This window comes from Camelus dromedarius, chromosome 24 (assembly GCF_036321535.1).
Source record: "Camelus dromedarius isolate mCamDro1 chromosome 24, mCamDro1.pat, whole genome shotgun sequence".
Classification (NCBI taxonomy): Eukaryota; Metazoa; Chordata; class Mammalia; order Artiodactyla; family Camelidae; genus Camelus; species Camelus dromedarius.
The window spans coordinates 31,619,140-31,645,994 of NC_087459.1; the positions used below are offsets into that span (position 1 = coordinate 31,619,140).

The following is a 26,855-nucleotide window of genomic DNA, read 5'->3' on the forward strand; positions in this document are numbered from 1 at the left end:
TTTGCTAGCCCATCTGGAAATCTTTCTATTTTTATAGGCTAGTTAAGTCCAGTACATGATACCAGCAATAAATTTGGCTTCGGTTCTGTCATATTGCATAGATGCATACGAGTTACAAGTATGTTATGACAACGCGTGTGCCTGTTGCCAGCCTCTGCGTGAATGTGTGTGTACCTGCAAGTGTGCCTCACCGTGGGCTCTGCTTTATTTTCTCTGTGTTTGATATGTTTTGTCAATTAAGAAGGTTTGCATTTTTCTCAAATGTTCATATATATACACACACACATTAATATGGTTATACAGACCTAAGTTTTCTCATTTTTTTGGGTACAAACTACTGGTTCTCTACTCTGAGCAATACTGCAATTAGCTGGTAAACTTTTATTCCTTCTCCCTCCCTAGAAACTCTGTGATGTGAGGTTACAAACTGATGACACGGTCACATGCACTAGTTCAGTTTATAAGACTTCTTACTTTGGCCTCAGATTTTCATTTACATACAGAGAAGCCAACTGTATGTCTGGTCATGACATGCTGATGTGTATGCATGTGGATATGTGTATGTATATACATGTACGTATGTGCACACACGCACGTGTATGTGTGTACACGTGTGTACGTGCATACAGGTGCACGCCTGTGTGCATGGATACGTTTACACACACATGTACAACATGCGGTGGCCTACCGCTACCAAACCAGACCTTTCACTGTCTTTATGAAATGAATCTAAGGTCAAGGTCCCTGCCTTCAGGAGCTCAGGGTCTAGTGAGGGAAGCAGACATTTACAGTTCCAGGTCGTCAGCGCTGCAGTGAAGGTCAGCAAGGATTTCCTGGTGGAGGACAGCAGGGAGGAGTCAGTTCGTGTACCAAATCTTTCCGCAAGAATTGCCGGGAAGACACTGGCGGGGACAGGCTCTCAAACGCGTACGGTCCACCCAGATTCATGGTTCTGTTCTATGCAGTTATAATAACCAGGGTTTGGGTCAAGAATGCTTCTTCTGCGAAGCTTCACAGAGGCAAGGACCATACAAACAGCCGTATTGCCGACGTCCAGTTAAGTTTTGCAGACGGGAGAGGCGGCATCACCCCCACCCGACCCCGAGGTCCTGGGTTCACCGTCCTGTCTGCGAGCATCCCGCCCCCACACCCCACACAGCCTGCTCCTGATGCTGAACTGAAGCCTCTCCTTCTGCAGCCACTGCCCATCGACGCCCGTCTGTCTCCTGAGTTGGCCGATCCTTGTTCCGAGCCCCTGTCAGACCACTGGGAAACCACAGAAGTGTCCAGCCGGGCTGTTTCCTTTACAGGGGATTTACAGAGCTCTCCCGGGCCGGCCACCCCTCGGGAGGCACCTGGAGCTGACCTCAAAGCTCCAAGGGGCATCTGGCCAAACAGGGCCCTAGGGCATTACGCTCTGCCTGGATCTGGAAACACGTCATCTCGAAAGGGAGACAGAGATGACGGTCACAGCTCTCCCTGGGGCCGCGCTCAGCTAGCCTCCCCACTCTCTATGGTAACCGTTGGCGAGTCCCGTCCCCTCCCCGAGCCACATGATTGGCTGTGTGTCTGTAAACGTGGCGGCTGGCTTACCCCTTTTATGTTTCTACTGGATTCCAGCCATCAGTCCAGCAGAGCAGTTTATTCTTCATTTCTGATTCAGGGTGGAATATACGAGTTCCCCTCTCAGCTGAGACACCTGCGTATTTGACAGCCACGCTGCCTCCACTCCCTCCCTGTCGCTGGCGATGTGTGGCCAGGACGAGCCCAGAACAACGGTGGGTCTCACAGCCGCAGTCACCCTCCAAGCGGTGTCCCGCCGGGTAAATCGCAGATTTGGGCAGAGCTGAGCCCTAGGAATCCTCTAATTATTTTATCGCTCAACCTGTATTTCCCCATCTTGGCCACGAGGGTGCTTGTCGAGTGAATTAATAAATGAATGAGTGAGTGGAAATCAGGCTACAGAATAAATACAGTATTTGGACCTATGGACTCGGTAACTCTCCCCTCAAAAATGAGGTTGGTAGGATGTGGCCCAGTCTGAGTGACCAAAAGTGACCCTTAGTGAGTGACGTGACCCCACAGGCCTCTTTGCCACCTTTCCTTCCAGAAACGACTCCTGCTACGCCTACAGCACACAGGATTTGAGAGGACGCTGGCCAAGCACTGCTCCTGACCCGTCCTCTGCAGCTGAAGAGGCACCAGCTGTTTTTACGTCTGCTGTTTTGTTCAAGTCCTCAAACAGTCCTACGCAGACTGTGAGTGTATCTGTAGCATCCCAAGTAAATTCACGTCTATCATCACAACTCATCTTCTCTGCAAGGGACACAAACGGCACAGTCAGTTTAAAATGGTGGTTAATCCAGAGAGACCCGCCCTGACCATGGAGCTACCTGGTGTTCGGGAGACTGACGACACGTCAAATAAAATGAATAATGTGCCACTGTGAAATGCTGGCAGGGGTCTCAGGGGACAGGGGGCATGCGCCTCCGAGCCTCTGTGGTAGGAAAGTGATTGACGTCTGCCTCCTACTATACCCCAGATCAGACTGATGCAAATCCAAGCTAAAGATGTTAACAGCCCACGGATAATGCTGTAAAAGTAGCTGGGTTAGTTTAGCACAGAATGACACTATATTTGCCCCACACAATTTCTATATTCTAATCTGCTCGGGCATACCTAGTAAAGAAACACTATCTTACATGGGGTGTATATCCTCTCATCCAGCAATCCCACTCCGGGGCATATATCCAGAAACTCTAATTCAGAAAGACACATGAGCCCCAATGTTCACAGCAGCACTATTTACAATAGCCAAGACATGGAAACAACCTAGATGTGCGTTGACAGATGACTGAGTAAAGAAGTTGTGGTATATTTATACAATGGAATACTACTCAGCCATAAAAAAGAGTAAAATAATGCCATTTGCAGCAACGTGAATGGACCTGGAGGTTGTCATAATAAGCGAAGTAAGCCAGACAAAGAAAACTACCACAATATCATTCATATGTGGAATCCAAAAAAAAAAAAAAAAAAAGACACAAATGAACTTATTTACAAAACAGAGACAGACTCACAGACACAGAAAACTAACTTACGGTTCACAGAGGGAAGGGGGTGGGAAGGGATAAATTGGGAGTTCAGGATTTGTAGATACAAACTACTATATATAAAATAGATAAACAGCGAGGTCCTATGGTATAGCACAGGGAACTATATTCAATACCTTGTAATGGCCTATAATAAAAAAGACTATGAAAAGGAATATATGTGTGTATAACTGAATCACTATGCTGTGCACCAGAAATTAACGCAGCATTGTAAATCGACTGTACCTCAATTTAAAAGAATAAAAAAGAAACGCTATCTTACCTATCATAGATAAGCCATGACACCTCAGTGCCTTATGCAATAGCATTTCATCTCTCATCACCCTCCAGGGCAAGGTCGGTCTTCCTGGCTGTGAGCAGCCTGGCCCGTGAACACTCAGGGTCCCCTCTGCCTAGAAAAGTGTCTCGTCCTCTGCTCGCCTTCCGTTCGCTGGGAGTGGACCCGCTGGCAGGATGGCTGCTCCCAGCAAATCCACACCGTGCACGGGCGCCTGGACCCCCACGTCTTCCCCACAACCACACACTGGTTTTTCACTATCCTAAAAGTACATGATTTCAAGTATCAGGGACGAAGCTTCGACCCCGAATTCGTGGGCATCTACTTCTCCAGGGGACCCCACAGAATGAAATGCCTTCCAGCTGGAGAGAAGCAGCTCATCATGTGGAGGGATCACTGGAGACACCTTGCTGTGGGGACAGACACATCACAACTTGTGCCGGGCAGTGTGGCTGCCTCCGGCTTGTCGCCGGCTGCGGCCGAGTTCCCGTGTGGCTGTGGTTCCTGCAGTTTCGATTTAGCTGAATGTTCTCACTGCATCAGACATCTCTAATTCGGATAACAAATCTGGGACAAATAATCTTTCTCAAACAGCCTGCATAAGAAACTATCTTACCACTTAAAAAGCTTTGTGCGTCCCCTTCTGAACTTATTTTTCCCAGTTCTCTATGTGCCAGGCATCGAGGCGAAAGCATCTGGGGCCGGCTTTTAGTTGGGCAGGTACAGCGTGGGGCGAGGCAGGCAGGCGCCTGGCTTTCCTGAGAGCCGAGGGACGAGGAGGAGGCCCGGGAGAGGCGGCCGGGCGTCGGCAGAGCCGGGGAGCCCGCGCGCGTGGCGTGGGAAGCGGAGACGGACATCGGCTTACGCTGTGTTCGCTGACGCGCCAGGCGCTGTGCTTGGATGGGGATGCAGCTATGAATGAGGCAGATCAGAGCGGCCCCTGCCCTCCAAGCGCCCCCAGGCTGTGGGGAGCGCGCCGGCCCGTCGTTTCAGGTGGGTCTGACTCGTCCGGGCGTCTCCAGCGGCAGCTGAGGGGCGAAGTCTCGCCCAGCCTTTCCCGGCGCAGATCAGGGGCTGGGACTCAGCCGTCCCCCGGCAGGGGCTGAGCGGCAGACGGCAACGGAGCCCACGCCTAACGGAGCGCCCCTGCACCTGGGGGTCAGTTCCCACGCAGCGCCTGAGGTGGTGCTGGCAGCATCACACGCGATCCTGCTCCGCAGGTGCACCCTGAGGTCCAGAAGGAAGTCTTACGGGTCGAGAAGCACATCTTTCGGGCGTCATCTGCCACACTGAGAACTTCCCAAGACGAGGTGAGAACACAGCCCGCAAGCAGAGGCTTCGCTTACACTCCTCGCTCTAGAAAACCTTTCAAACCCCAAGTGAACCTTCGGGGGCTTTTACTGAGTTTTCGGAAATGTGGATAACCAAAGGTTTGTTTTTTTTTTTTTTCCATTTCTCTTTAAACAATAAATATTTCCCTTTCATTAGAAGGTAATGCTCTGAAACCAGAATAAATCATTATGACACAAAAATGCCAGTTAAGAAGAAACGTGATAAATAAAACTGGGAAGAGTAAAACTTTGGTGTGCTCAAAATGATGATTTATAGTATCATTTGTCTTTGGACCCTTTATAAGAAAACCGACATCTGCATCTTTTAAAATTTTTTTCCTTTTTTTTTCAGGGTGGGGGAGCTAGGTTTATTTATTTACTAAAATCCAGGACCTTGTGCATGCTAAGCACGTGCTCTAACACTGAGCTATACCCTCCCCCCATGGCTGCATCTTTTTTTGCGGGGGGGGGGGGTGTTAAAACTTAAAAAAATTTTTTTATTGAAGTGTAGTTGATTTGCAATATTAGTTTCAGGTGTACACCAAAGCGTTCAGTTATACATATACATATATTTTTTTCTTTTCAGATTCCTTTCCATTTTATGTTATTAAAAGAAATTGAACATAGCTGTATCTTAATGGGCACATTTTAGAAGGGAGAGATGTTTGCTAATCTGCGCTGGCTCCTCTGAGGACAGAACCCTCCCCTATTACACCCCATACCTCACGGTGCATAGGAGCCCACACTCAGGTTCACTGAGAACCGCGGGGGGACGTTACTTTTTCACGTGTCTTTCACTGTTAGCTGAACAATTTTCAACAAAAATTGACTGGGAACCGAACCCGGCATCAGCATCAAACTTGAAGCACTGGTTGCTTCATCGACTACAGTCCCGTCCCTCCCTCCTGTGCCAGGTGGTTAGAAAGTTGCTGAAGTGGACGCTGGCAGTGAGAAAAATGCTGGTAATTACCCTGGGCGTTCATGTATGCAGAACTTACATTCGATAGCTTTTTCCACTTGAAACCCAAAACACTGATTTCTGGAAGCGGTTTGAAAGAATTCTCCAGTAAGCTGTTTTCCATTTCATTCTGGGTAATCGCAGTGGAGATCTGACAAGTGGGCCCCACGTCAGCTGGAACCTCCAGCCCCGGCTGCTGTGGCGAGGGACACGTCCCCCCGCGGCCCCTGGAGCGCTCCCTTGGCTGGAGCTGTGTTCCAGTTCTGCCGCTTGATGTGTAAGTGCATCTGTCACATTTTAAAATCCTAGAGCAGAAAAGGTCACAAGGCTGGGTTCACAAAACCTATTAAATGGGACTGGTGGGCAAGGCCCTGAGGGATGGGGGGCGAGCGGGGTATGAAACGCTGGGGAGCTGAGGAAGTCTGGGCTAAATAACCGCTGCGGGTCCAGGCACTCGTCACGCTGAGAACTGCAGGGAGCCGGAGCAGATGCACCAGGGGTTTAACACATCTCAGTGATAAACGGGGCTGAAAAGAAACACAGGGTGTGTGGCAGGTGGATGTGGGTTCAGATCACCTCGGGGATCAAGGTGGAATAATGTGCTCATCTTCCTTCAGGAGCTGCCTTGATGGAGGTGCATTTGAGACCAAAAACGTGGGCTGCAGGAGCTGGAGGACGCTTCCTTCCTGGGGCACCAGCTTTGTGGTCCCCTCGTCCCTGCGTTCCTGCTGCTGGCTGGCACCCGCGAGAGCAGCCCGCGTGCCCGCAGTCCTCCCGGGGCCGACACTGCGTCATTCAGAAGCCCTCCTGGAGGTGCCTGTGCACCGCGCTCCCTGCCCACGAGCAGCAGCCGCACCGGCTCCCCCGGCTCCCCAGACCTTCTCTAGAGGAGCCTTACCCAAGTCAAGACAAGTTACGTCTCCCTCCCCCCTGGATCCAGGCTAAGGGGGGAAGGAAAATTCGGCTGGCCAGACAGAAGCTTCAGTCTTCTGAGGCTGAGTCCTCCCGGCTCCTCCTCAGTCTCCTGATTGACGCCAGAATTATGTTTACATTCATTCCAATAACTTCCCAAATTAGGCTGACAAAAAACGAACCCTAGGAGTCATTCCTGTTCCCTTTAATATACAAGCATTTTAATGACTCCCTTTTCAGCTTCCAGGACTGGCTCAGCCCCCCAGGCTTCTCAGCACTGGCTGCTAGTGGCCCTGGGACACGCCAAGGGCCCCGAGAAGGGTCCCGGTGGAAAACACAGCCAGCAGTGGCCCGAGCAGAGTTGCCGAGAGTGGAGTCTGCGGCCGAGGGGTCCAGGGCAGGTGTGGTTTGCAGCTGTGGCTGATTGTGGAGGACTGTGAGGCACTCTGTCTGGGCAGCCATGAGACGGGCTGTCACAGGTTTATATCTAGAAATTATACATCCTCTGGGTCTAACCCTTGGCAGGAGCCACTGTCCCAGGTGGGGCAGAGACTGCCAGCCGCCATCCACTGCCCTTTCCCCCTTCCTTCCTTAATGAAGGACACATGGGTGTCCAGCTCTCTGGCACAGACAGCCCACGAATGGTAAGCATAAGTCAGCGGCAGATGGGAATTCCAAGGAAGTCCTTCAAAGGCGGGCACCCTAGGTTACTTGGCCTCAAGGCGTATCTGTGCCTTCCTCCCTCTAGAATGTAGACATGATGGCTGGTACCACAGTAGTCAGCTTGTGCCCACGAGGCAAATGTAGAGATGGCAAAGCAAAAAGGAGGAGCTTGATGTGCTGGTGACCAAGGAGCTACCTCTAGGACTCCACAGAGCCCACTGCCCACTCTGGTGTGAGAAGGATTAAAAACACACCTCCATTTCCTTTAAGCTACTGTTATTTGGGGTCTGTTTCTAGCAACTGGGCTCCTCCATTCCCAACCAATACAGACGGCTGCACACTCACTCCCCTGATGCGGTCCCACCACGCAGAGCCCAAGAACAACCCTTTCAAAGGTGGCTTCACGTCGATAGCATGTTCCTCTAGCGTCCTGACTGGCGAGCCTTTGAAGCACGTCACCAGTGCCGATGCTGTGGGGGAGCGGGGAGCAGCCACCCAGGAGTGAGGTCGGATGTGGCTCCAGCCCTCGCCCTGGCTGCACCAGGGTTAGTCTCTGCTCCGGGCAGGGCTGCCAGTCCCCCGGTGTGATTTTGTGACCGGCGTCCCCTCCACTCTCAGTGCCGGGGCCCCTTGCACAGAACCGAGCACACAGTAGGCACTCACATCAATTCCCGAATGTCCGTGTTCTTGATTTTACTATTAGCAGAGAAGCTGACTCCAAATTTCTTTCTGTCTCACGATGGAAACATTTAAATGCCCCAGGAGATACTGGTCACCGTCCGAGCAGGAGGACTACAGGCTGCAGGGAGTCAGGTCACAGCGTTTCCAGGGCCTTTCCACGCGTCCCGCCTCTCTCTCCTCACAGCTGCCCCAGAGGCAGCGGGACAGGCAGCAGCGTCACGGCTTCACAGACGGGAAAAGCAGAGGCTCGGGAAAGCTCATGCGTTTCTTGATGGCAGATGAGTAGTAAATAGTAAGAGTCAGGCCTTACGGACTCTGGGAAAGGGCCACGGGCACAGAAGGGTGTGTGGGTGTGTATGTGTGTGCGTGTGTGTGCACGTGTGTGTGCACAGACATCTCACAAGCACGCCAGCCCCCTCTTTGTCTCCCTAGGTTAGTCCTGGCTCCTCACTGTCGCCATTTTTCTTCCAGATATATTACCTTCTAGGCAGGTCGCTTTTGATCCGTTTGACGGAGCCGTCCACTCCAGAGCCAGGCTCGTGGTCAGTGCTCCCTCATACTCGCCCAGCCGCCTTCCCCGCCATGCAGCCTCCTGGCACCTGCCAAGTGCTTAGTCCTAGGGCCAGGGTCCCAACGCCGTGGTCAGCAAGGGACTCGCCCCCGATCGGGTCTGTCCTGGGCTCAGGTGTGTCCCGCACACAAAGGAGGGACAGGGCGGCGGTGCTTCCTGGGGAAGTGTCAGGGCCGTCACAGCTGGAGCAGCTCTGTGGTGACCGAGGGCCCAGGCAGTGCCTGGAAGCAGAGCATCAAATGACAGAGCGCGTTCCACAGTGACCACACAGAGCACACAGGAAGTCACATCCCGCACAGAGAAACAGGCTGCATCCCCCAAAGGGACGCACGCTTCCCGCGCCCACGCTCGGGTTGGGAGGGGACCACAGCGGCCATCAGGTACACACGGGGGGTCTCTGAGACGTCAGAGCAGAAGCGCCCCGGGGTGAGCGAGGATGCGAGTGGTGAGCACATCCCCGGTGCCCCTGAGACCTGCCTGGGGCCCTGGGCTGCAACACCTGCCACCCCGCTGCCCGGGCTGATGGCAGATGCGGAAACCACACACCCAGCATCAGTCAGGGGAGCATCAGTCAGGGGAGCATCAGTCAGGGGAGCATCAGCTCAAGACCAGATAAAAAGAGAGAGAGTAGGAGCCTTATCTGCACAAAGAGCTAGAGGAAGTCAGGTCCTCACCCACTGGTGGCAAGTGTCCACAGATGCTCCGGGCAGAGACAGCAGCCCAGCTGCCATCCAGACCCACGAGCCTGGGCAGCCTGGCTGCCCCATCAGGCCGGAACCTCCCGGGGAGCCCCAGTGACATCAGAGGTGCCGACGGCGCCCAGAACACACGGCTCGGACTCAGGAGACCTGCTGTTGGTGCTGCTCCGGCGGTCAGCAAGCGACCTCAGACCTCAGCTGGTGAGCACTCAGCTTCCTACTGCATGAGCGGCGGCAAACAATGTGTCCTGCTCTACCCCAAAGCTGCAGGCAATCCGAGTGAGTGCCGGGGCCCGCCGGGGCCCGCCCAGTCCCTGCCCAGTTCCCCCGCCCCGTCCCCTGTCCCCGGACGGGAGGCTTTGGGCGAGGGCTCCACCCGCACGCTGGACAGGCTGGAGGCTCACCAGACCCAGTACACATGAGGCCTTTAGAAACCACAAAGGACCCCCAAGCCCACCCTGTGCCCTCATCCCCGCCAGCGCCAGGCTAGGGGCACTGGGGCTCACTACTTCTCAGTCACAGAAGCGCTCTCCTGTCTCCGGGTCACTGCCCACATCCTCACTCCCCGCTGGCCTCGCCCACCAGCAGGTCCCTCCTCCTAACACGGCATTTTTGTCATGTCACCCGGGGCTCCCCAGCGATGAAGGCCCAGCTCCGTGGCCTCGTGGCCCCTCTCCCCTCTGCCCGCCCAGAACGCACACGCGCCCATAGCACCAGGAAGCCACGTGGTTAGTACTAACAGGGGCCCATTAACAGCAGTAGCTGTCATTTTAAGTGTTTCCGAATTGATTGTTATTTTATTAAACAGACTAATTAAAACAAACATTGACTGTCCAGGTTTTCAGCTATTTCCACTTTCCAGAGAGTGATCCAGAATCGCTGGCAGATAAGCAGACCCCCCTGGTCATCCTGCACGCTGAGAGTTTCTGCCCAGCCCTGTGCACGCGGAGCTGACTGTGCGTCATCTGCACAGGAGGACTTATGGACTCACGGACGACAGCAGACAGCCAATCAGCAAGGGGCGATAATAACAGTGTGTGGTGTCAGGGAATGTTAGGGCTCCGGCCTGACTTGGGGAGAGAGGCGGGCAGTTAGAAACCTCCTCGTTTGACAAAGGTCAAGGCCTGGTAGCAATAAAAACGCCTAAGCAAATAAAATCGCACCTGCAAGTCCGGAGACAGTGAGACTGCTGAGTGGAAGCAGGTGGTAGGGTTTCTGCGCGAAGCGCCTCCCCGGGCAAGGCTCTGGGCCGCGGTGGGCACACGGGCGTGTGTCGAGAGAGGGAGGGTCTATCACTGCTGAGAGCATTAGGAGTGAAATGCGGACGTGGAAGATGTAACGGAGCGCCCCGCCCTCCCCAGGGCCAAAACTCAGCTCCTTCAGAAAGCACTGGAAGAGTCAGCAGAAAGCTGAAGCTTTCCTGAATCGGTAGAAAGCTCTAGAAAGCCTGAAAATAACAGTGCTGGGCCTCACGTCTTCGCCATGTTCTGCCTGGTCATTTTGGGGGGGGGGGGCTGGGGGTGGGGAGGAGTTTCTCTTGATCCAGTAAATTGCTTGAGCAACTGAAAAAGAAAACCAAAGTGGGGCTCGGGGCGAACACCAAGCTGCAAACTCCATGTTACCTCACTCAGCAAAATTTATTTTGAATAATCTTCATCTTTTGAAAACCACTCAACAGTTTCACACGGGACTCCACGGCCAGCTTTACTGAAAAACACACTCTTACCCCGTTAGAAAAAAATCGACAGAATTCAACCCCACAGAACTTTTCAAGAACAAGCAGGCTACTTAAAGTCCTGTCCTTAGTGACCAGAAAAAAGCAGTTACAACAGCATGTTTCCTTCTACAGTGTTGCGATGGTTTTGGAATCAATGGAGAGATTAAATACGTGATTAATCTCCTATTTCCTTCCCAGGGGACCGAACCCTCTGTCTCAATTTTTAACCTGCTCCAATCAAACTCTGCAAACCCTGCGCCGCAGCGAAGATGCTGCCGCCTTAGGGAGAGCAAGCTTACCGCCTTGTAAGGTGTACTCGGTCACCGCTCTGCTGAAGACGCCCAGGCCCGCCCCGTTGTACGCGGCCACCTGAATCTCATACTGGGTCCAGATGATCAGCTCCGTCACCAGGCAGTAGCTGACCTCCGGGCTGGTGATGTTCCTCTGCTGGTGCGTCCCCGGGAGGCCAGCCAGGCGGTACCTGCGTCAGACCGGAGAGAAGTGATCTGAGCCAGGACCTGGCTTTACCCAAAGTCACCAAACGTGGTCAGAGGAAAACGGAAGTAATAAAAGGAAAGCTGAGAGGTCAGCCCCAGACACCACTCCGTCTACATCAACTGTTACAAGAGGTGTAATCTAATCTCACCGTGGTGCTGAGCGCGGGGCCCGGCAGAACTGACGTTTCAACTGTTAAGGTTCAGGGGAAATGATAGCTTTTTAAGTCTAAGTTGTCCGAGGAGTACGGTGACGCAGCACCAAAACTCCAGATGTGGCTTCTGCCGGGGTGTTGCTGTAAATCAGGGGGCGCGGTCCCTTCCTCCTGTGACTGTGAAACGTGGCAGAGAAGCAAGCACGCGGCCTCTCGGTCTCCGTGGGGCGAGCTCCCAGCTGCATTTGTTCATGCAGTCCCGGCGTTAGGAGTGGCTTTAAAAGGTGTTCATACTCCTAAAAGACCAATCCCACGCTGAGTGTGATGAACTGCTTTTTAGGGGACCTCTGAGAGCACAGTGTGGTATGCTCTGTGGTGTAATAATGGCAGAGATTTAAAGTTGTATTTATTTAAAACAGTTACACACGGCTCTGGACACAGAAAATGTATCAGCTGGGAAATCGTTACTCGTACAACGAAAGGACTTCCGTCCCGTTATTCTGAGGAGCGGACGTTTTCCATGATCTCATTTGGAGAAGTTCCTCGGTTCCCTGGTAAAGTGCAGGGCTTGTGCACTGGGAGCCATCTCCTCAGTCATCATGCCGCTCCCTGAAGCATCCCATTTCTACCTAAAACTGGCTCTTGCCTCGGGAAGACGCAGCTCTGTGTGCCGGGGCGAAGGGAGGAGACGGAGGACAGAACCAGAGAAGCAGCAGGAGACCGATCGGTCCACACCTCGCGGACCAGGGTGTCAGCAGGGCTGCCGTCCTCGGAAAGGAAAAAGACCCCGAAACCCAGGCCTGGACTGGGAAACAGCCCCCCTGCAAAGAGAATGCTGGCTGGAAATGTACCGGGAGGTACGAACACGGCAGGAAAGGTTCTTCGTGAAAATCAGGGTTTTCTGAGCTTTTACCCCTTCCTGCTACAGACCCCTTGTATGCGGGAAGGCCTGTTGGGCAGGAAAATAAACGATCGTCAGCAGGCAACCTGTAAGCAGCACAGACGCCCAGGCCTCCCCGGCCTCCCACCTGCAGTGTGCCCGGCGCCGGGCGCTGGACGGACAGTGTCCCTTGTGACGGGCAAAGACGAAAGTGAACGTAACAGCCCACGTCCGCTTCCTCTTCCACCAACCCCAACCCTGCCGGGTCGGCAGGCCTTCTCTGACCTGCCTGCACAGAGCAGGCGTGGGTGCCACTGGCGGTGGGGTTCGGTTCCTTCCTCTAGCCTGGTGGTCTGTCCCCCGGGCCGTGGACAACAGCAGAAAGGCTCGCTCTGCGGTAACCCACATGCCAGACATTTCCCCAACTACAAAACACACTTTTAAAATAAACGGCACCGCAACCGTTAGCCACTTGGAACAGGTAAATGTTGGCTCCATGCCCACACTGGGACCCAATTAACCTGGCACGTGACTGGTACCCAGGACCATGGGTTACCAACATGACACACGCTGGGCGTCACCGCTTCTGAAGCACTCATTTCACTATATGATGCACATACCAGGGAAAAGCAAAGAAAGCAGTTCCCGAAGACTGAGGCTGGGAGGAGGCCTTCTGAGCTGGGTGATCTCAAGCAAATTCCTAATGTCTCTAAGCCTGGGTCTCCTCCTCCCTCGAATGACTTAATAAAAACGGCATCTCACAGGGCTGTTGCAGGGGTGAAATGAAACAGTGGGGGCAAAGGAGCTGTGACCATGTGAAGGGCCCCCTCAATATTTCCTTTTCTGGAAACACTGCTCTTCTAGGAAGTTTGCTGAGAGAGACCCTTGAGTTACAAGAAACCAAGCTTGCCTGCACCTTTGCCTGGGGCCCCCTGATGCGGTTGTGCCAAGCTGGCCGCGGAATCCACATCCCGCAGACGGGTGGCTCTCCCCTCCGCGGCGGGCAGCGCGGCCCTTCTGACCAGCAGCTCAGGGTGCTTCTGTAACAGGCGCGGGGTGTCTGCGGAGGCCCTAATTAGTCATGGAAGTGCGGGCATTGTCCTCTGGCTGCCGCGTGCGTTGCCCAGGAGACCGGCTCAGACAGAACAGGATGATTTTTTACAGGGACATAAACAGGAGAATGTTTTTAAAGGACATAACCCCTGAGAGGAACCCCTGTTCCTCTCAGAGAAACACCCTGCCCATTACTGTAAATATTTTATGGCCACACGCGCACTCTGACTCCTTCCTGCGGCCAGCGCCACAGCGGAGATGCATTTCCATTTTGTTCCTGTGCGGATCGTGCCGTTGGTCTGACAGGCAGACCGTGTCCGGGAGGACACACGCTTGCAGACAGAGCTCATGTGCAGACCGGAGGATTATTCGGAAATGTTTCCCAGCAAATTCACTTTGGCATGGGTCTTTAATTTCTGAAAACTTTGATATTCACAGGCCTTGGGGAGGGTGCCCTCCTCTTCGGGCTCTTCATTATTTAAGCCCCTGCAGATACAGGTGCCCTCTTTTCCAGCGCCCGACTCAACTGACACCATCGTGGAAAATCCTTTTACCAGGAGTAATCCCACCAGATGGAGAAATGTGCTGTCCCTGATGGGGCCTCGTGGCATCGGAGACATTTGGTTATCGAGCTCCACACCCGAGCCTGGCTCTGTGGGCTGACTTTTAAAGTCCTTATTTGGCGGCTGGAGCCTAAGGAAACTTCTCCTCCCGTGTGCTCAAATAAAGGGCAGCAGCCGCCGGGGTGACGAGAGCGTGGAGGGGCTGGTCCGAGAGCGGAGGCCAATTATTTTCATTAGGGGATGAGCACGGACCCAGGGCACAAACACGACAGAAAACCGCAGCCGTCAGCGGCGGGAAGCAGCAGGCGGCTTTCCGGAGGGAACCTGGGAATCGTCCGGAAGCATCCACAAGAGTGGGGTCCACAGGCGCCCCCTGCCTGAAATGGGGCCGCACTGCTGAGGGCACGGAGACCAGAGGGGCCCGAGTGCGGGCTCAGGGCAGCCCCGGGGACGGCCGCGCTCAGTAATGATCTGGCTCACATTCGCAGGATAATTCATCCGCTTGAGGAAAAACTTGAAAGGAGAGGGAATTGGTTGTGACAGGCAAATATTGAGTGTGACAGATAAACATGCATGAAACAATGACGGGATGACGACCCAATACACGTGCTGACGAGCCGCCTTCCCTGCGCGAGACGGAGGAGCTCGAGAAGCAGCTCTCGCGCGCCTTCTCACAGGGGCCTGAGACCCTGCACTTCCCCACTCAGACCTGAGTGAACCCCGTGCCCGCTGACGGACACGCCGGGGCTAGGCGTTCGGAGGCCCGGGTTCCTGCCGTGCAGGGTTGGTAAAGGAGCCACAGCGCACGGCCCCTTAGCAGACCGGCGCCCGCCGCTGGACTGTGCATTAGAAGAGACTTAATAATCATCCTTTTAACACTGCTTTACTTTTTTCTTTTGACTTGTGTTGACAAACCACTGAAATGATCACTTTCACTGCAATTTCAAAATGAGCAGAAATTTTGCCAAAGGAGGTTCCTCCCGTCGACCCAGCCGAGCGCTAGTCACTCAACGTCCTCAGAAGCCTAATTCCACCCGACCCCCCTTCTGAGGCACAGACAGCAAACGGGCCGCTCCTGGGCCGTGAGCTGTGAGTCGGCCTGTAGCTGTGAGTCTGGCCTGTCTTGTGTTTCAAAACATAATGACTTCATCCCCAACATTTCAGACCTGTGAGACTGCATGTAAAGAGCTGGGTTTTAAAATTTTTTTAATGAATTTTCTTTTTTTTTTTGCAAGGGGAGGGTAATTAGGTTTATTTACTTATTTATTTTTAACGGAGGTGCTGGGGGTTGAACCCAGGACGTCATGCCTGCTAAGCACATGCTCTAACACTGAACTCTACCCTTCCTCCGAAAACACTAGATTGTCTAATTTGTTTGAAACACAGGACAACCTGGCAATTCTGAATAACATACTAGCATGGGGGAAAAGAAGGCAAATAATTAAATCAATTGCATTATTATTAATTCAACATCATTACACTTAATAATGCATGTCCTTGGTAAAAACTTAGAGTGGAAGGATTTACAGTGCACAGCAGACCCTGCTCCCCATCCATAAAATTCCCGTCCATGCTTCCACCAAAATGCAGCCACTGATACTGGTTTCTTGTGTGCACACATCACGGCTGGAGGCGCAAGGCCACCCACAGTCGCCTTTTCACTCTAGTTTGCTACAGTCCCCACCCGCCCAGAGCCTGACAACTGGCCCGCATCTCTTGATTATAGCTGGGCGCCCACAGACATGTGAGTCTGCGACCTCTACGAACAGATACTTGGCTCTTTATGAAGACAGAGTGAGGCCGGCCAGCCGCTGGCCACTTGCCTGAGGATGTACCCCCGCAGCACCCCGTTGTGCTCTGTTTCTGGGGGCGGCTGCCACTGGACCATGATGGACTGATTGGTGCGCCCACTGGCCACGATATTTTTCGGGGGAGCACTGGGTGGTTCTTCAGGTAGCATCAACCTAAATAGAAAAGACGGGGAGGGGACGAGAGATCAGCCCAGAAGCAAAGGCTCCTTGTCTGCCTTCTCCACCTGGCTGAACCTTGAGCCATTCACCCAAATTGAGTGACAGATAAAACAAAACACCCAGCCGGTCGGACTGAAGGGACAGGCGTGACACAGGCACAGCAAATCCACATGGCAGGGCATCAGTCCCGCCGGGAAGACACGGAGTGACCCCGCCCCGTGGGGACAGCCCACGGGGCTCGCCACCCCAGGGGGTCTCCAGCCGGAGCGAGCTGGCTCGCGGCTGGGTCCGAGCCTCCTTCCAAGCTGTTCTTTGGTTCTTTCAGTATTTCCCGTATCAAACTCCCCAGTGTGAACAGAGCCAGCCGGCTCTCTCAGCCAGCCTACAGTTCGAGCCCCGGGAGAGCTCAGGTTGGTGGGGGCGGGCACTTCCCCAGGGCACATCTGAATGGCAGCCGCCCGCCCGGGGTGGGGTAGGGGCGGTGGGGCATCGGGACCACCCGGGAGACACGGGAACTCACTCTGCGTCCCTCCTGACACCCTGCTAGGTGTTTACCAGGACCCACCCTGTGGGCGGTCAGGGAGCGTGAAGGGCACGGCACCGCGGCAAGCTCCTAACTGCAGGCGCACGGAAGGCTGTGCTATCGGGAGCGATCTATGTCGGCTGGGCCGGGGCACCCCGGGGCGGAGAAACTGCCCTCAGCAGTGAAGGGCGCCCGGCGACCCCTTGTGCTTTCTCTCTGTTACATCTTTCCTGCTCATGGCTCCCAACATCACGAAGGGACGGAGGTTGACACTCCGATCGGCCCCCTCCACTGAACCCGATGCTGGGTATCGCCCCCAGTGCCCGTGCCACGGGCCACGCGTCCACGCACCTGCTGGTCTCGGCGCTGTACTGGCCTTTGCCCACGTGGTTCACAGCGCACACTCTGAACTGGTAGGTGCGGGCCGGGGTCAGGCCACGCACGGTGACGCCTGTCATCTCGGGGCTGACGTTTGACAGATGCACTTTCCACGGAGAGTCTGAAAGAAGCAGCAACACAAGTCAAACCCCTGCAAGCACGTGGATGGTAAGAAGTGAGTGCAAATGCGTTCCTCACTCAGTTGCTGAGTGAGGCAGATGGAGTGGTGAGCCCCCCAGACAGGCGGGCAAACCAAGGCTCACGGTCCTGGGGCCAGTCACCAGGGAGACTGGCTTGTAACTCGGGGTCCAGTGTGCCCCCCGCCACCCCCATGCTGTTGTCAACGAGTAAAGAGATGTTTTGTTTGACCTGCATAAGGCAGTTAAAATGGAACCCAAATATTCCCCCTTCCCGCCTTCCATGTGTAGCGGGAAGTTCTCTGTCAGCTCACGTGGGCAGGCAGATTGCAGATTTGTCTCCCGGAAAAGGACGCTGCACATGTCACCAAATGATAAATAAAAACTATATTCATTAACATTTTAATAAAAGAGGAAATGAGCTTGACAAAGACAGATGGGCTGTGAATTTTGCAAACCATCTGCGTGCGGCCCACATCCCACCACGCCCCTGCCCGGCTCTGGCTGGGGACGCGGAATGGAATTCACAGCGCGTTAGGCTATCTCTCCTCCCAGCTTCCTGGCAGGTGCGGAAGACTGCCTCTGGCAGACAAGCAGGCTCTCACGGCAAGGCTTCAGGAGGCTCTGCCCCGCTCCTCCACCTTTGCAGGACTGTCTCTTTGCGGAGTTTAACCACGCTTTCTGCCCCATCGTTTGGCACAGTGATGCCCTGGGATGAACCGGCACCCACCATCAGTTCCCACTTGGAATTGCCATGAGCCTAAACTGCATTTTCAAGTTACCAGTGAAGTGAAACATCAGGGGTGGGGGAGGGTCCTGTGGAAATCGGGCCGTCTTTCCTGTTCCTTGGAAGTGGCACAGAAACCCCTTTCAGAAAGAGGTGATGTGTGACTTCCACTCTGGAGTTGGACGACGCCCAGCTCAGCCTGCAGTTGACGCCAGGCTCTGCACCACCCGCACAAAATCACAGCCACGTCTGCAGAAACCCAGTGGCCTGACGGTGGGGACTCACAAGTCTGCACCTGGGGCTCATCGGAAACGCACTTGGGGTCTTCATGGGTGAGGACGCTGCCACTGACTGCTCCAAGATGAAGAGAGACTCTCAGAGGACCTGAGGACGGTCACACGGGGTGTCCACCCCTGAGTCAGAGTCTGTTAGCAGGAGTCCTCAGCAGAAAGTCACGCTGCTCTGAAGCGTGGTGCCAGTTGGGCCACGAAGGCCGAATCTTTTTAATTATTACAAATAAAGCTGCTTCCAAAAATGGCTTTCTGGGAATGCAGTCCTCACTGCCAGCTGGGCGTGAGTGCTCTTGGCTTGCGCCACACGGTGATATAGGTGGTCCCATAGCCAATGAGAGCCCCCTCTCTTTATGTTTCCTTAGAAAATGCAACATGTGCATCTCCAATTAACCACGGAAGACCCACCCCATTTCTGTGTTCACCCTTCGAGAAGCCTCAAACAGCTCACGGTGATCTGACTTTGTAAGCAGGCTCCTTTCAGGAGAGAGCCATTTGTCAACACAGAAGATGAAGGCGGCTTCCCGGGTGTCAGTGTGGCTGCACTTGGTCTGTGGGAACCTGGGCCACGCCAAGTCACGCTCCAAGGCAAATACAGTCTGCATGCTGAAGATGGCTGGTACGTAGCAAAAAAAGTAGAAAACAACGTTGACTTGGAGCTCGTCCACTTACCGTGGTTCCATTTTGTTTGTGCTTCTTCTATAAAAATGGGGGGGACACGAGGGGAAGGTATAGCTCAGTGGTAGAGCGCATGCCTAGTGTGTACAAGGTACCAAATAAATAAACAAAATACACCTAATTACCTCCCCCCCAAAGATGGGGGAAAAAATCAAAACCACACAGAGATCCACCTCACGTCCCTTAGGATGCCTACTGCCAACAATAGCAGAAAATAACATGTGGGTGAGGATGTGGAGAAGTTGGCACTCTAGCACACCATTGCTGGGAGTGGAAAATGGTGCAGCCACTATGGAAAACAGTATGGCGGTTCCTCAAAAAGTTAAACATAGGATTCCCATAAGATCCAGCAATTCTACTTCAAAATATAGACCCCAAAGAACTGAAAGTAGGGTCTGGAAGAGCTACTGCTACACCCACATTCACAACAGTATTATTATTCACAAGAGCCAAAAGTTGGATTCAACCCAAGTATCCAGCGATAGATGAATGAGTAAACAAAATGTGGTCCGTGCGCACAAGGGAATATTATGCAGCCTTGAAAAGGAAAGAAATTCTGGCACCTGCTCCAATATGAATGAAATTTCTGGACATTACACTGAGTGAAATAAGCCAGCCACAGAAGGACAGATACTATGTGATTCCACATTAAGTGATCCCACTTGAATGAGGCACCTGGAGGACCCAAATTCATGGAGACAGAATGTAGATGGTGGTTGCCAGGGGCTGAGGAGGGAGGGCTGGGGAGGTATTGTTTAAAGAGGACAAAGGTTCCCTTTTGAAAGATGAAAGGAATTCTGGAGATGGTTGAACAATGCTGTGCACGCACTGAACCGTACACGAGAAAGCGGCCGAGCCGGAGAGTTTTATCATGTGTACTTTGCTGTAATTCCGCTAACTAAATGGTGGAATTTACACACAACGTCATGCGCGGACACTCTGGCCTGACGTTCCTGCTTTCACCCGGCCTCCACCTCCACCCTCCCCTCCCGCTCGGCGCCGTGGGGGGCTGCCTGGCAGAGCGGGGTCCTTCACACTCACTGGCGACGCCCCAGACTATCTGTGCTCTGCACCCAAAGGTTCCTGCTCTTCTCCAGGGTGGGGGCAGCTCTGCGTGCTCTCTCTCTGGGCCCCTGTGACCTCCGGGTGACACCAGGTTACCTGGTTGCCCTCCACCCACGCCTCTGTAAACCTTCCCTTTGACTCTTCGTCACTGATTATGCTAATTCGAGAGCGCCACCTGTCCCTGACTGTCACAGTGCGCAGTAAAACTTATCTTCCATCTCCTTATTCCTGCAGAGTTCAGTGTCTGTAAGCGAGCAGCTCACCTGCTCCGTCGGAGACAGAGAACAACAGCAATTTCAGGAAGAGACAAGGTCAAAAGGACGGCGGTCAAACCCACTGAATGTGCCCACTAATCGCACGGGCGGGGGCAGAGAGCGTCCCAGATGGATGGATGGATGGACGGATGCAGCCTTCCAACCCCAAGCCCCCTCGGCCCTCCCAGACCCTGCCCCATGTGATCCCCAGTTTCTCGGCCACTTGTTCACGTGGAGTGTAAACAGCTCCTGAAAGCCTGTAGGATCTGCTGCCCAGTCTGATTTGACCACAGGACCTATTAATCTGCTCTGGACCTTGGGGCCCTGCTGAGTCCTCCGGTTCCAACTATAGGATTCTTATCTAGAAGATAAAAGATCTGGCAGGAAGAGAGATGAAACTGAAAACTAATACAAATGATCGATCCATCTCATGGGCACTCTGGTGTGTAGCTACCTCCCTCCCAGGAAAAAGCGGTTTGGGAAGGATTTGCACATTCACACGGTTTGGAATTGCAAGCTTGCTGGGGACTGTGAACGTTTAAATAGCAAGTCTGTTCCTGACAATGAACAAGCAAAATCCCTTTACAAGATCCTTCTCCCAGTCCTAGCGAAAGAGTGCTCAATGCAAGGTGCTTGTCTCGGGCTGGAGCGGGAGAGCCTTTTGATGAAGGAAACCAGCCCAGAGAACTTTCCATAGTTACTCCCTCCCCTTCAGGGATGCCCCTTGCCCCTGGGATCTGGAAGCCTGAGGAATTTCTGTCTTCCCCAGTCAGGCTATTAAACAAACCTCTGCTCCACAGACGAGCACCACTCATCTCTTATAGCTTCAAGCACCCAGAAACCACGGGGCGTTCATCTCACCTCCACTCTGCCTGTGGGCTAAAAAGCTGGTGGTTTTCAATCTTCGCAAATGAACTGGAAGCTTTTTTCCAATAATAATAATAAAAAAAAAAGTATTACCGTTATCTCAATTAGAAGTACCTGAGGAAGGAAAATACTTTTCAAAGAAAATTTTCTTCATTGACAGAAGAACCATTGCTATTATCAGCGCCCAATGCGAACGGCCGTTTGCAGCCCTGAAGCGTTTTCACCTGAGTCCTCCTGGGGAGGCAGTATTACCTCTGCTTTTAACAGACTGAGAAAGCAAGACGCAGGAAGCCTGAGTGACTTCGCCCAAGTCCTGCAGGCCGTGCCTGCCTGGACTCCCGGGTGGGGCTGATACCACTGAGAGCAGAGCAGCCGGGCCCCAAGTGTCCCCTGGAGAGAGGAGGTGCCAGGTACCCCAACACCCGGGGAGTACTCGCACACACAGACACACACACACACTCTCCAAGAAACACACAAAACCAAAAGCTGAATGTCTCTGGGGGATCAAGAAGATGCAGGCACCGATGACTGGCAGCAGGAGGAAGGAAGCAGACCACTCCCGGGCTTGGGGCCTTCTCCAGGCAGGTGCCCCGGCCTCTGTACCCCGCAGGAGCTCGGGACGGAGGGAGGTGGAGGCTGCAAACACGGAAAGCCGATTAAGAGACGTAAGAGACAGAACCACCGTCACAACAGGTGGACCTTGTTGGGATCCTGATTCAAGCACATCAACTGTGAAAAGACTTTAAAAAAATCAGAGACACTTAAACGTGGACCGGGTATGAAACGATATTGAGGGTCCCATTAGTTTTGTTAGGGGTGATGTCCTTTTTTGAGCTACTTGCTGAATCACTTAAGGACAAAAGGACTAAATATCTGAGATGTCCTTTAAAACACTCTAGCAAAAAAGTTGGGAACTGATGAAACAAACATGGTAAAACGTTAACGGTTTTTGAAACTGAAACATGCACACTCCGTACCCTTGTGCATACAGAGTGCTTCTCCTAACCAACAGGTTTCAGGAAGTGACTTCCGTCGCGACATTGCCAGCACTGAGCATCACCACTGCCTGAAACTGCACATTTGGTAGCTGAAAAAATGGGGTTTCCCTGATTCTGTACCTTGTGCTTTTTTATGTGAATGAGAATGAACACTCTCTCATTAAAACCACTCCCCAGGTTAGAGAGTAAGGCAAGTGGAAAATTAAGATGCAGATTTATCATTTTTCTAATTCTAATTCCACTGCCGATTTGGCTACAACCATATGCACAGTGTGCCCTCCTGCAATGTAAATATTGCAAGTATTGTAATAACCACGGCTACCTGTTTACACAGCCACCTACGAGATAAACTCCAAGCAAACCCATTTTATTCCCTGTTAGACCCTCAGCACCCAGAAGCCTGCCGGACACACAGGGGAAACTCAGTACGTGTTTGTTCTAGTTTGTTCTAGGAAAGCACCTGCCCCGCCCCAGGCACCGCCAGCGACCCACCTGTGCACGTTAACTGCCACAGGCACCTGATTTACACGTGAGAAAGGGAGGCAGAGATTCCGGTCTGATCCTTCCACCTTGGTGGAAATTCCCGGATGAGAGTGACTTTGTTCTTTTGACTCCTTGTAGGTGATGAGTGTCCAGGCCGGAAGGCTGGGGCGTGCTCATGAGATGATTCAGAGGGGGCTATGCTCTTGGACCCCAGCTTCGAGCGTCCAGCAAGGTCACATGCACGAGGACTCTCCTCCCTGCACGGGGCAGGCTGTGTGGACCCTGATGTAAGTGCTCTGGGTTTCTTAGGATGCGAAGGGCACTCGATCTCGGTGGTCTTCCTCCCCGCACCCCATACCTCCAGTCCAACTATGAGAAAACCATCCGGCAAGTCCCAGCTGGGCGACTTCCTACAAAATACCCGATCGACATGCCTAGAAACCGTCCAGGTCATCGAAACCGGGGTAGGCCTGAGAAGCTGTCCTGCCGAGAGGAGCCTGAGGAGATGAGCCAGCTGAGCGCAGTGTGGGGCCGGCGGAGTCCCGGGCCAGGGAAAGACGGGTGCCAAACGCTGAGGACATCTGCACAGAGAGCGGCCTTCAGGGGAGGCTCACATGCCAACGCTGGTTCGTGAGCTGTGCCAAGTGCACCGCACTGATGCAAGGTGTTAGCAGGGGGCTGAGCGTGTGGAGTGGGGGCGCTCTTGACCTCCACAATTACTCTGTTAACCTGAACTGTTCTCAGATGATGCGTTCAGCGAGAGAAGAGGCCAGTCTGTTAATGGGGTGGTGTGCACCGGAGGAGAGGGGTGTGCTGTGGAACACGCACTGGGGAGTCCGGGTGTCCTGCACGGGGGCAAACGGGGTTGTGGAGTGTGAGGTCACCTGGGTACACCCGGCACCCACCAGCTGGGTGCGGAGAGCCTGGAGCTGAGCCACCGTGACCTTTCTCAATGCAGGAGCCCTGGAGGACGGGTTGTCCCAAACCTGGCTCACTAGACCTCTCAGTGTTTGGGGACCTGCTGCCTTTGGGGTGGAGTGAAAGCAAAGGGCTGGAACCCCCACAGGCTGCAAACAGCAGTCACCAAATGCCCTGGTGGTGGCCCTCGGGTGGTCCTCGTGGTCCCTCCACGGGACCGTGGGCTCTGGGCTCGCATCTACACTGGCCCTGCCCAAGGCCCTGGCAGGCGCCTTTCAGTTTTGAATCGTTTTTCTTGACAAGAGCTCCAACATTGCACATAGGCTGTACAGGACCCGGACCCCCCCCCCCCCAAAAGCACTGAATCCCGGAAGGGATAGACAAGGTCAGCCATCTCCACGCCACCAAAAAGTAATACACGTCCATTAACAAAAGTCTGGAAAATAAAGAGCATGAGAAAAAAATAACAAAACGAAACCAGCACAGGTCCAATCTCCAGTTGCTTCTTCAACTGTCCTCGTGGGTTTTCAAGCACTGTGTGCAATTATTTTCAAGTTTCTCAGAGACTGACCTACATTTCAGTGTCAGCTCAATGAGTTACTGAAAATAGTTTAGTGGATGAGGTCTGCTTCTCCATACTAACGGACCCGCGGATTATGGTCCTCATGTCAACAGAGACACAGAGTTTCCAAGCCTGGACAGTAAATCACCTCAGCCTCCGCAGAGGGAGGCAGCGGGGGAGGCCTGGACTCCGTCCCCGCGCGGGGCTGGGTGTGAGGACTCAGAGACGGCACACTCGGAGCCCAGGAACAGTCTCCCCTGGTTTATTCATAGCTCATCTTGAACTTGAAAGAGAAGCACAGATAATAGCTAGTTTGGCAAAGGTTAAATGAGATCATTCTGCAGGATTAGAGAGAAAAAAAATTATTAGAAGAACGAGAAACATCTAACTTGTCGTGGCACCGCAGGATGGCAAGCTTGAGCCGGCAGACGTAACATTTTCAGAAGAGGCCGCACTCTTGAAAGAAGACCGCAAGGTTGTCCATGATCCCACTGAGCCATTACACACACCAAAAGTGCGTGAACTGAAGCACAACTTTGAAAGAATGCTGTGGCTCAGACCTACTCTTGGCCACCCTGGGGGATGAGACTGAGGTCATGGGAGGGACGGGCCATCCTCCCCTGAGGACGGCTGAGGGGGACAGAGACACAGAGCACTCAGAGACCGTCCGAGGGGAGCAGGAAGTGGGTGGGGATTTTCTGCCTGAGACAAAACCCCAAAAAGCAGACACTTAGAACACAGGTTGAAACCCGCACTTTGGGAAGGCGTCCCTGCCGTGTGCGTCTCTAGAGGGACGGTGAACGCCCGCAGGGGCAGAGTCACGACGCATAAAGTTCTGCCCTCAAAGTTAAGAACGAAAGAGCAGAGAATTCAGGAGCTAAATGAAATTCCCTGCTAAGGAACGTGCCAGAGTGAAGCCAAGAACAGGCTGCGACACGCTCAGCTGCTGGCATCCAAGGGGCTGGGCCTCCTGACTGTGGGTTCGACCCACACGCGGCCTCCGAACCTCCGGCCAGGACCAGAGCTGCGCACACAGCACCGCCGGCTCGGTCTCTGCAGGTCAGCCCGCCAGGCTCTGCCTCCCGCGACATCGCTCAGGCCTCTGCTGGCAGCACTGCGGGCTGGCGTTTTGTGTGTGTGTGTGTGTGTGTGTGTGTGTGTGTAAACAGAAAGTCAGATCTCCTACTTTTAGAGAGGACTTAAAGACCTTCTAAAGGGAAAATATGCATAAAGTTGGATGATGAAATAAAAATTAAAAATAAACTTGAAATCATTACGGAGAAGAAGACAGAGCTGCCCTGACACCTGGCATGACTCAGGAGCTCGGCTGAGCGCCGAGTTTGCGCCGGGCCTGCTGGTGACTAAGGGAGCAACGCGGCACACTGGAGAGCAGGGCTTCTAAAGGAAGTTAAAAGTCTCTCGGGAGAAGCAGGCGTTCAGCAGCAGCGCCGCCCCTGCACGGATGTCTCTCTGACAGTGTGACAGTGTGACAGCGGGATGCAGAAATGAGCCTCCAGCCTGACAGTTCTTCCAGCCCGTCTTCAGAAAGGAAGAAGTACGGCAGTAACTTACAGAAGACGGTGTTTCTTTCTAAGTTAAGGAAAAAGACATGAATTTCAAACTTAGGGCTCAGGAGCCTCAAGTCATGACAGTGACCAAGTCTCTCAGAGCATCAGCTTGGAAGCCGGCCCAGCGGCAGGACCTCAGGAGCACACGTCACAGCTGCGAACCTGCAGGAACTCACACAACGGATTCGCCTGCACACGTTGCAGGGTATAATACTTAGTTATTTTAAAAATAACTTGCTTAGAAAGAAGAAATTTCCCTACATATATTTAAAAAATACTAAGAACCAGGAATGGGAGGAACGTATCACATGAAGAGAAAAGGCTGCTTCAAATCAGTATCGTGTCACTTGTATGAAGATGGAGAACAGGCAAAACCCATCTTTGGAGACGGAAGTTGGAAAGGTGCGCGCCTGCCTGAGAAGGAGGAAGACAAGACCAGAGAGGGACACAGGGAACTTCCTGAAATGTTGAAAATGTTTCGTATCTTATTTCAGGTGTGAGCTACATGCTATGTATATACACACACACACACACACACACACACACACTTGTCAAAATTCACCTAAGATCTTTGCATTTCATTATATGCAAATTATATCTCAATAAACAACAAAAAAATCAAGATCGTATGTAACAATAAAATCCTAGTAGACTTTCCATTTTTAAGTGGATGCCAATTACTTTTAAAAATTATTCTCACCAACCGAGGAAGGTATAAGAGCAAAAGGACACAGATGTTTATTACTTGGAGACGCTAGGATTGTCTGCCTTGAAAACTAAAGGGACCAACTGAAAAATGTTTAGAGTGATAACAAATAGCTAAACACCAAGAGCTGCCCTACAGTCCAACAATAAATGACAATTTAGAAGACGAAACGGAAAGAGACTCCCACCCACAGCAGCAGTGAGACGGAATCTCAGGGCAACCTTGCAAACAAGCGCAGAGCCTACGGAGAAGGCCCCGCAGCTTCACTAAGCAGTATCGAGTCAGCGGAAGAGATGAAGGAGCATCTTGCTTTCTGGGTCGGAAGGCAGACTCACCAAGAAGTCAGTTCTCACCAAACTTACAGGTTTAACATGATTACAAAGTCCATGTGATGATGTTCAAAACCTGACAAAATGATTTCATTTTTTTTTTTTCTGGAAGAATAAACAGGTGACAAGAACTAATGAAAGTTCTGAGAGGATGAGGGGACGACCTTATCAGTTCCTAAAAGCCATCAAAATACCATCACGCCGGCAAAAAAACAGACGGTGAATCAACAGATCCAAACAAACCGCACAAACTTTCACATAAGCAGGTCGCCTTTGTGTACGAACAAGGAAACCCATAAATAAACGGATTACTCAACAAACTGTGCTGGGAGGATG

General features: G+C 52.9%; 1 protein-coding gene across 3 annotated transcripts in view; it reads right to left on the bottom strand.

Annotated features, from left to right (window-relative positions):
* Window positions 1–26,855, bottom strand: part of SDK1 (sidekick cell adhesion molecule 1) — a 451,634-nt gene that overhangs the window by 147,842 nt on the left and 276,937 nt on the right. For all 3 annotated transcript variants that reach the window (XM_064478731.1, XM_064478730.1, XM_064478729.1), the window contains exons 14-16: window positions 16,911–17,058; window positions 15,890–16,030; window positions 11,221–11,402 (exon numbers count right to left, since the gene is read on the bottom strand). In XM_064478731.1, coding sequence (XP_064334801.1) covers window positions 11,221–11,402; window positions 15,890–16,030; window positions 16,911–17,058 — 471 coding nt within the window. The remainder of the gene's footprint in view (window positions 1–11,220; window positions 11,403–15,889; window positions 16,031–16,910; window positions 17,059–26,855) is intronic.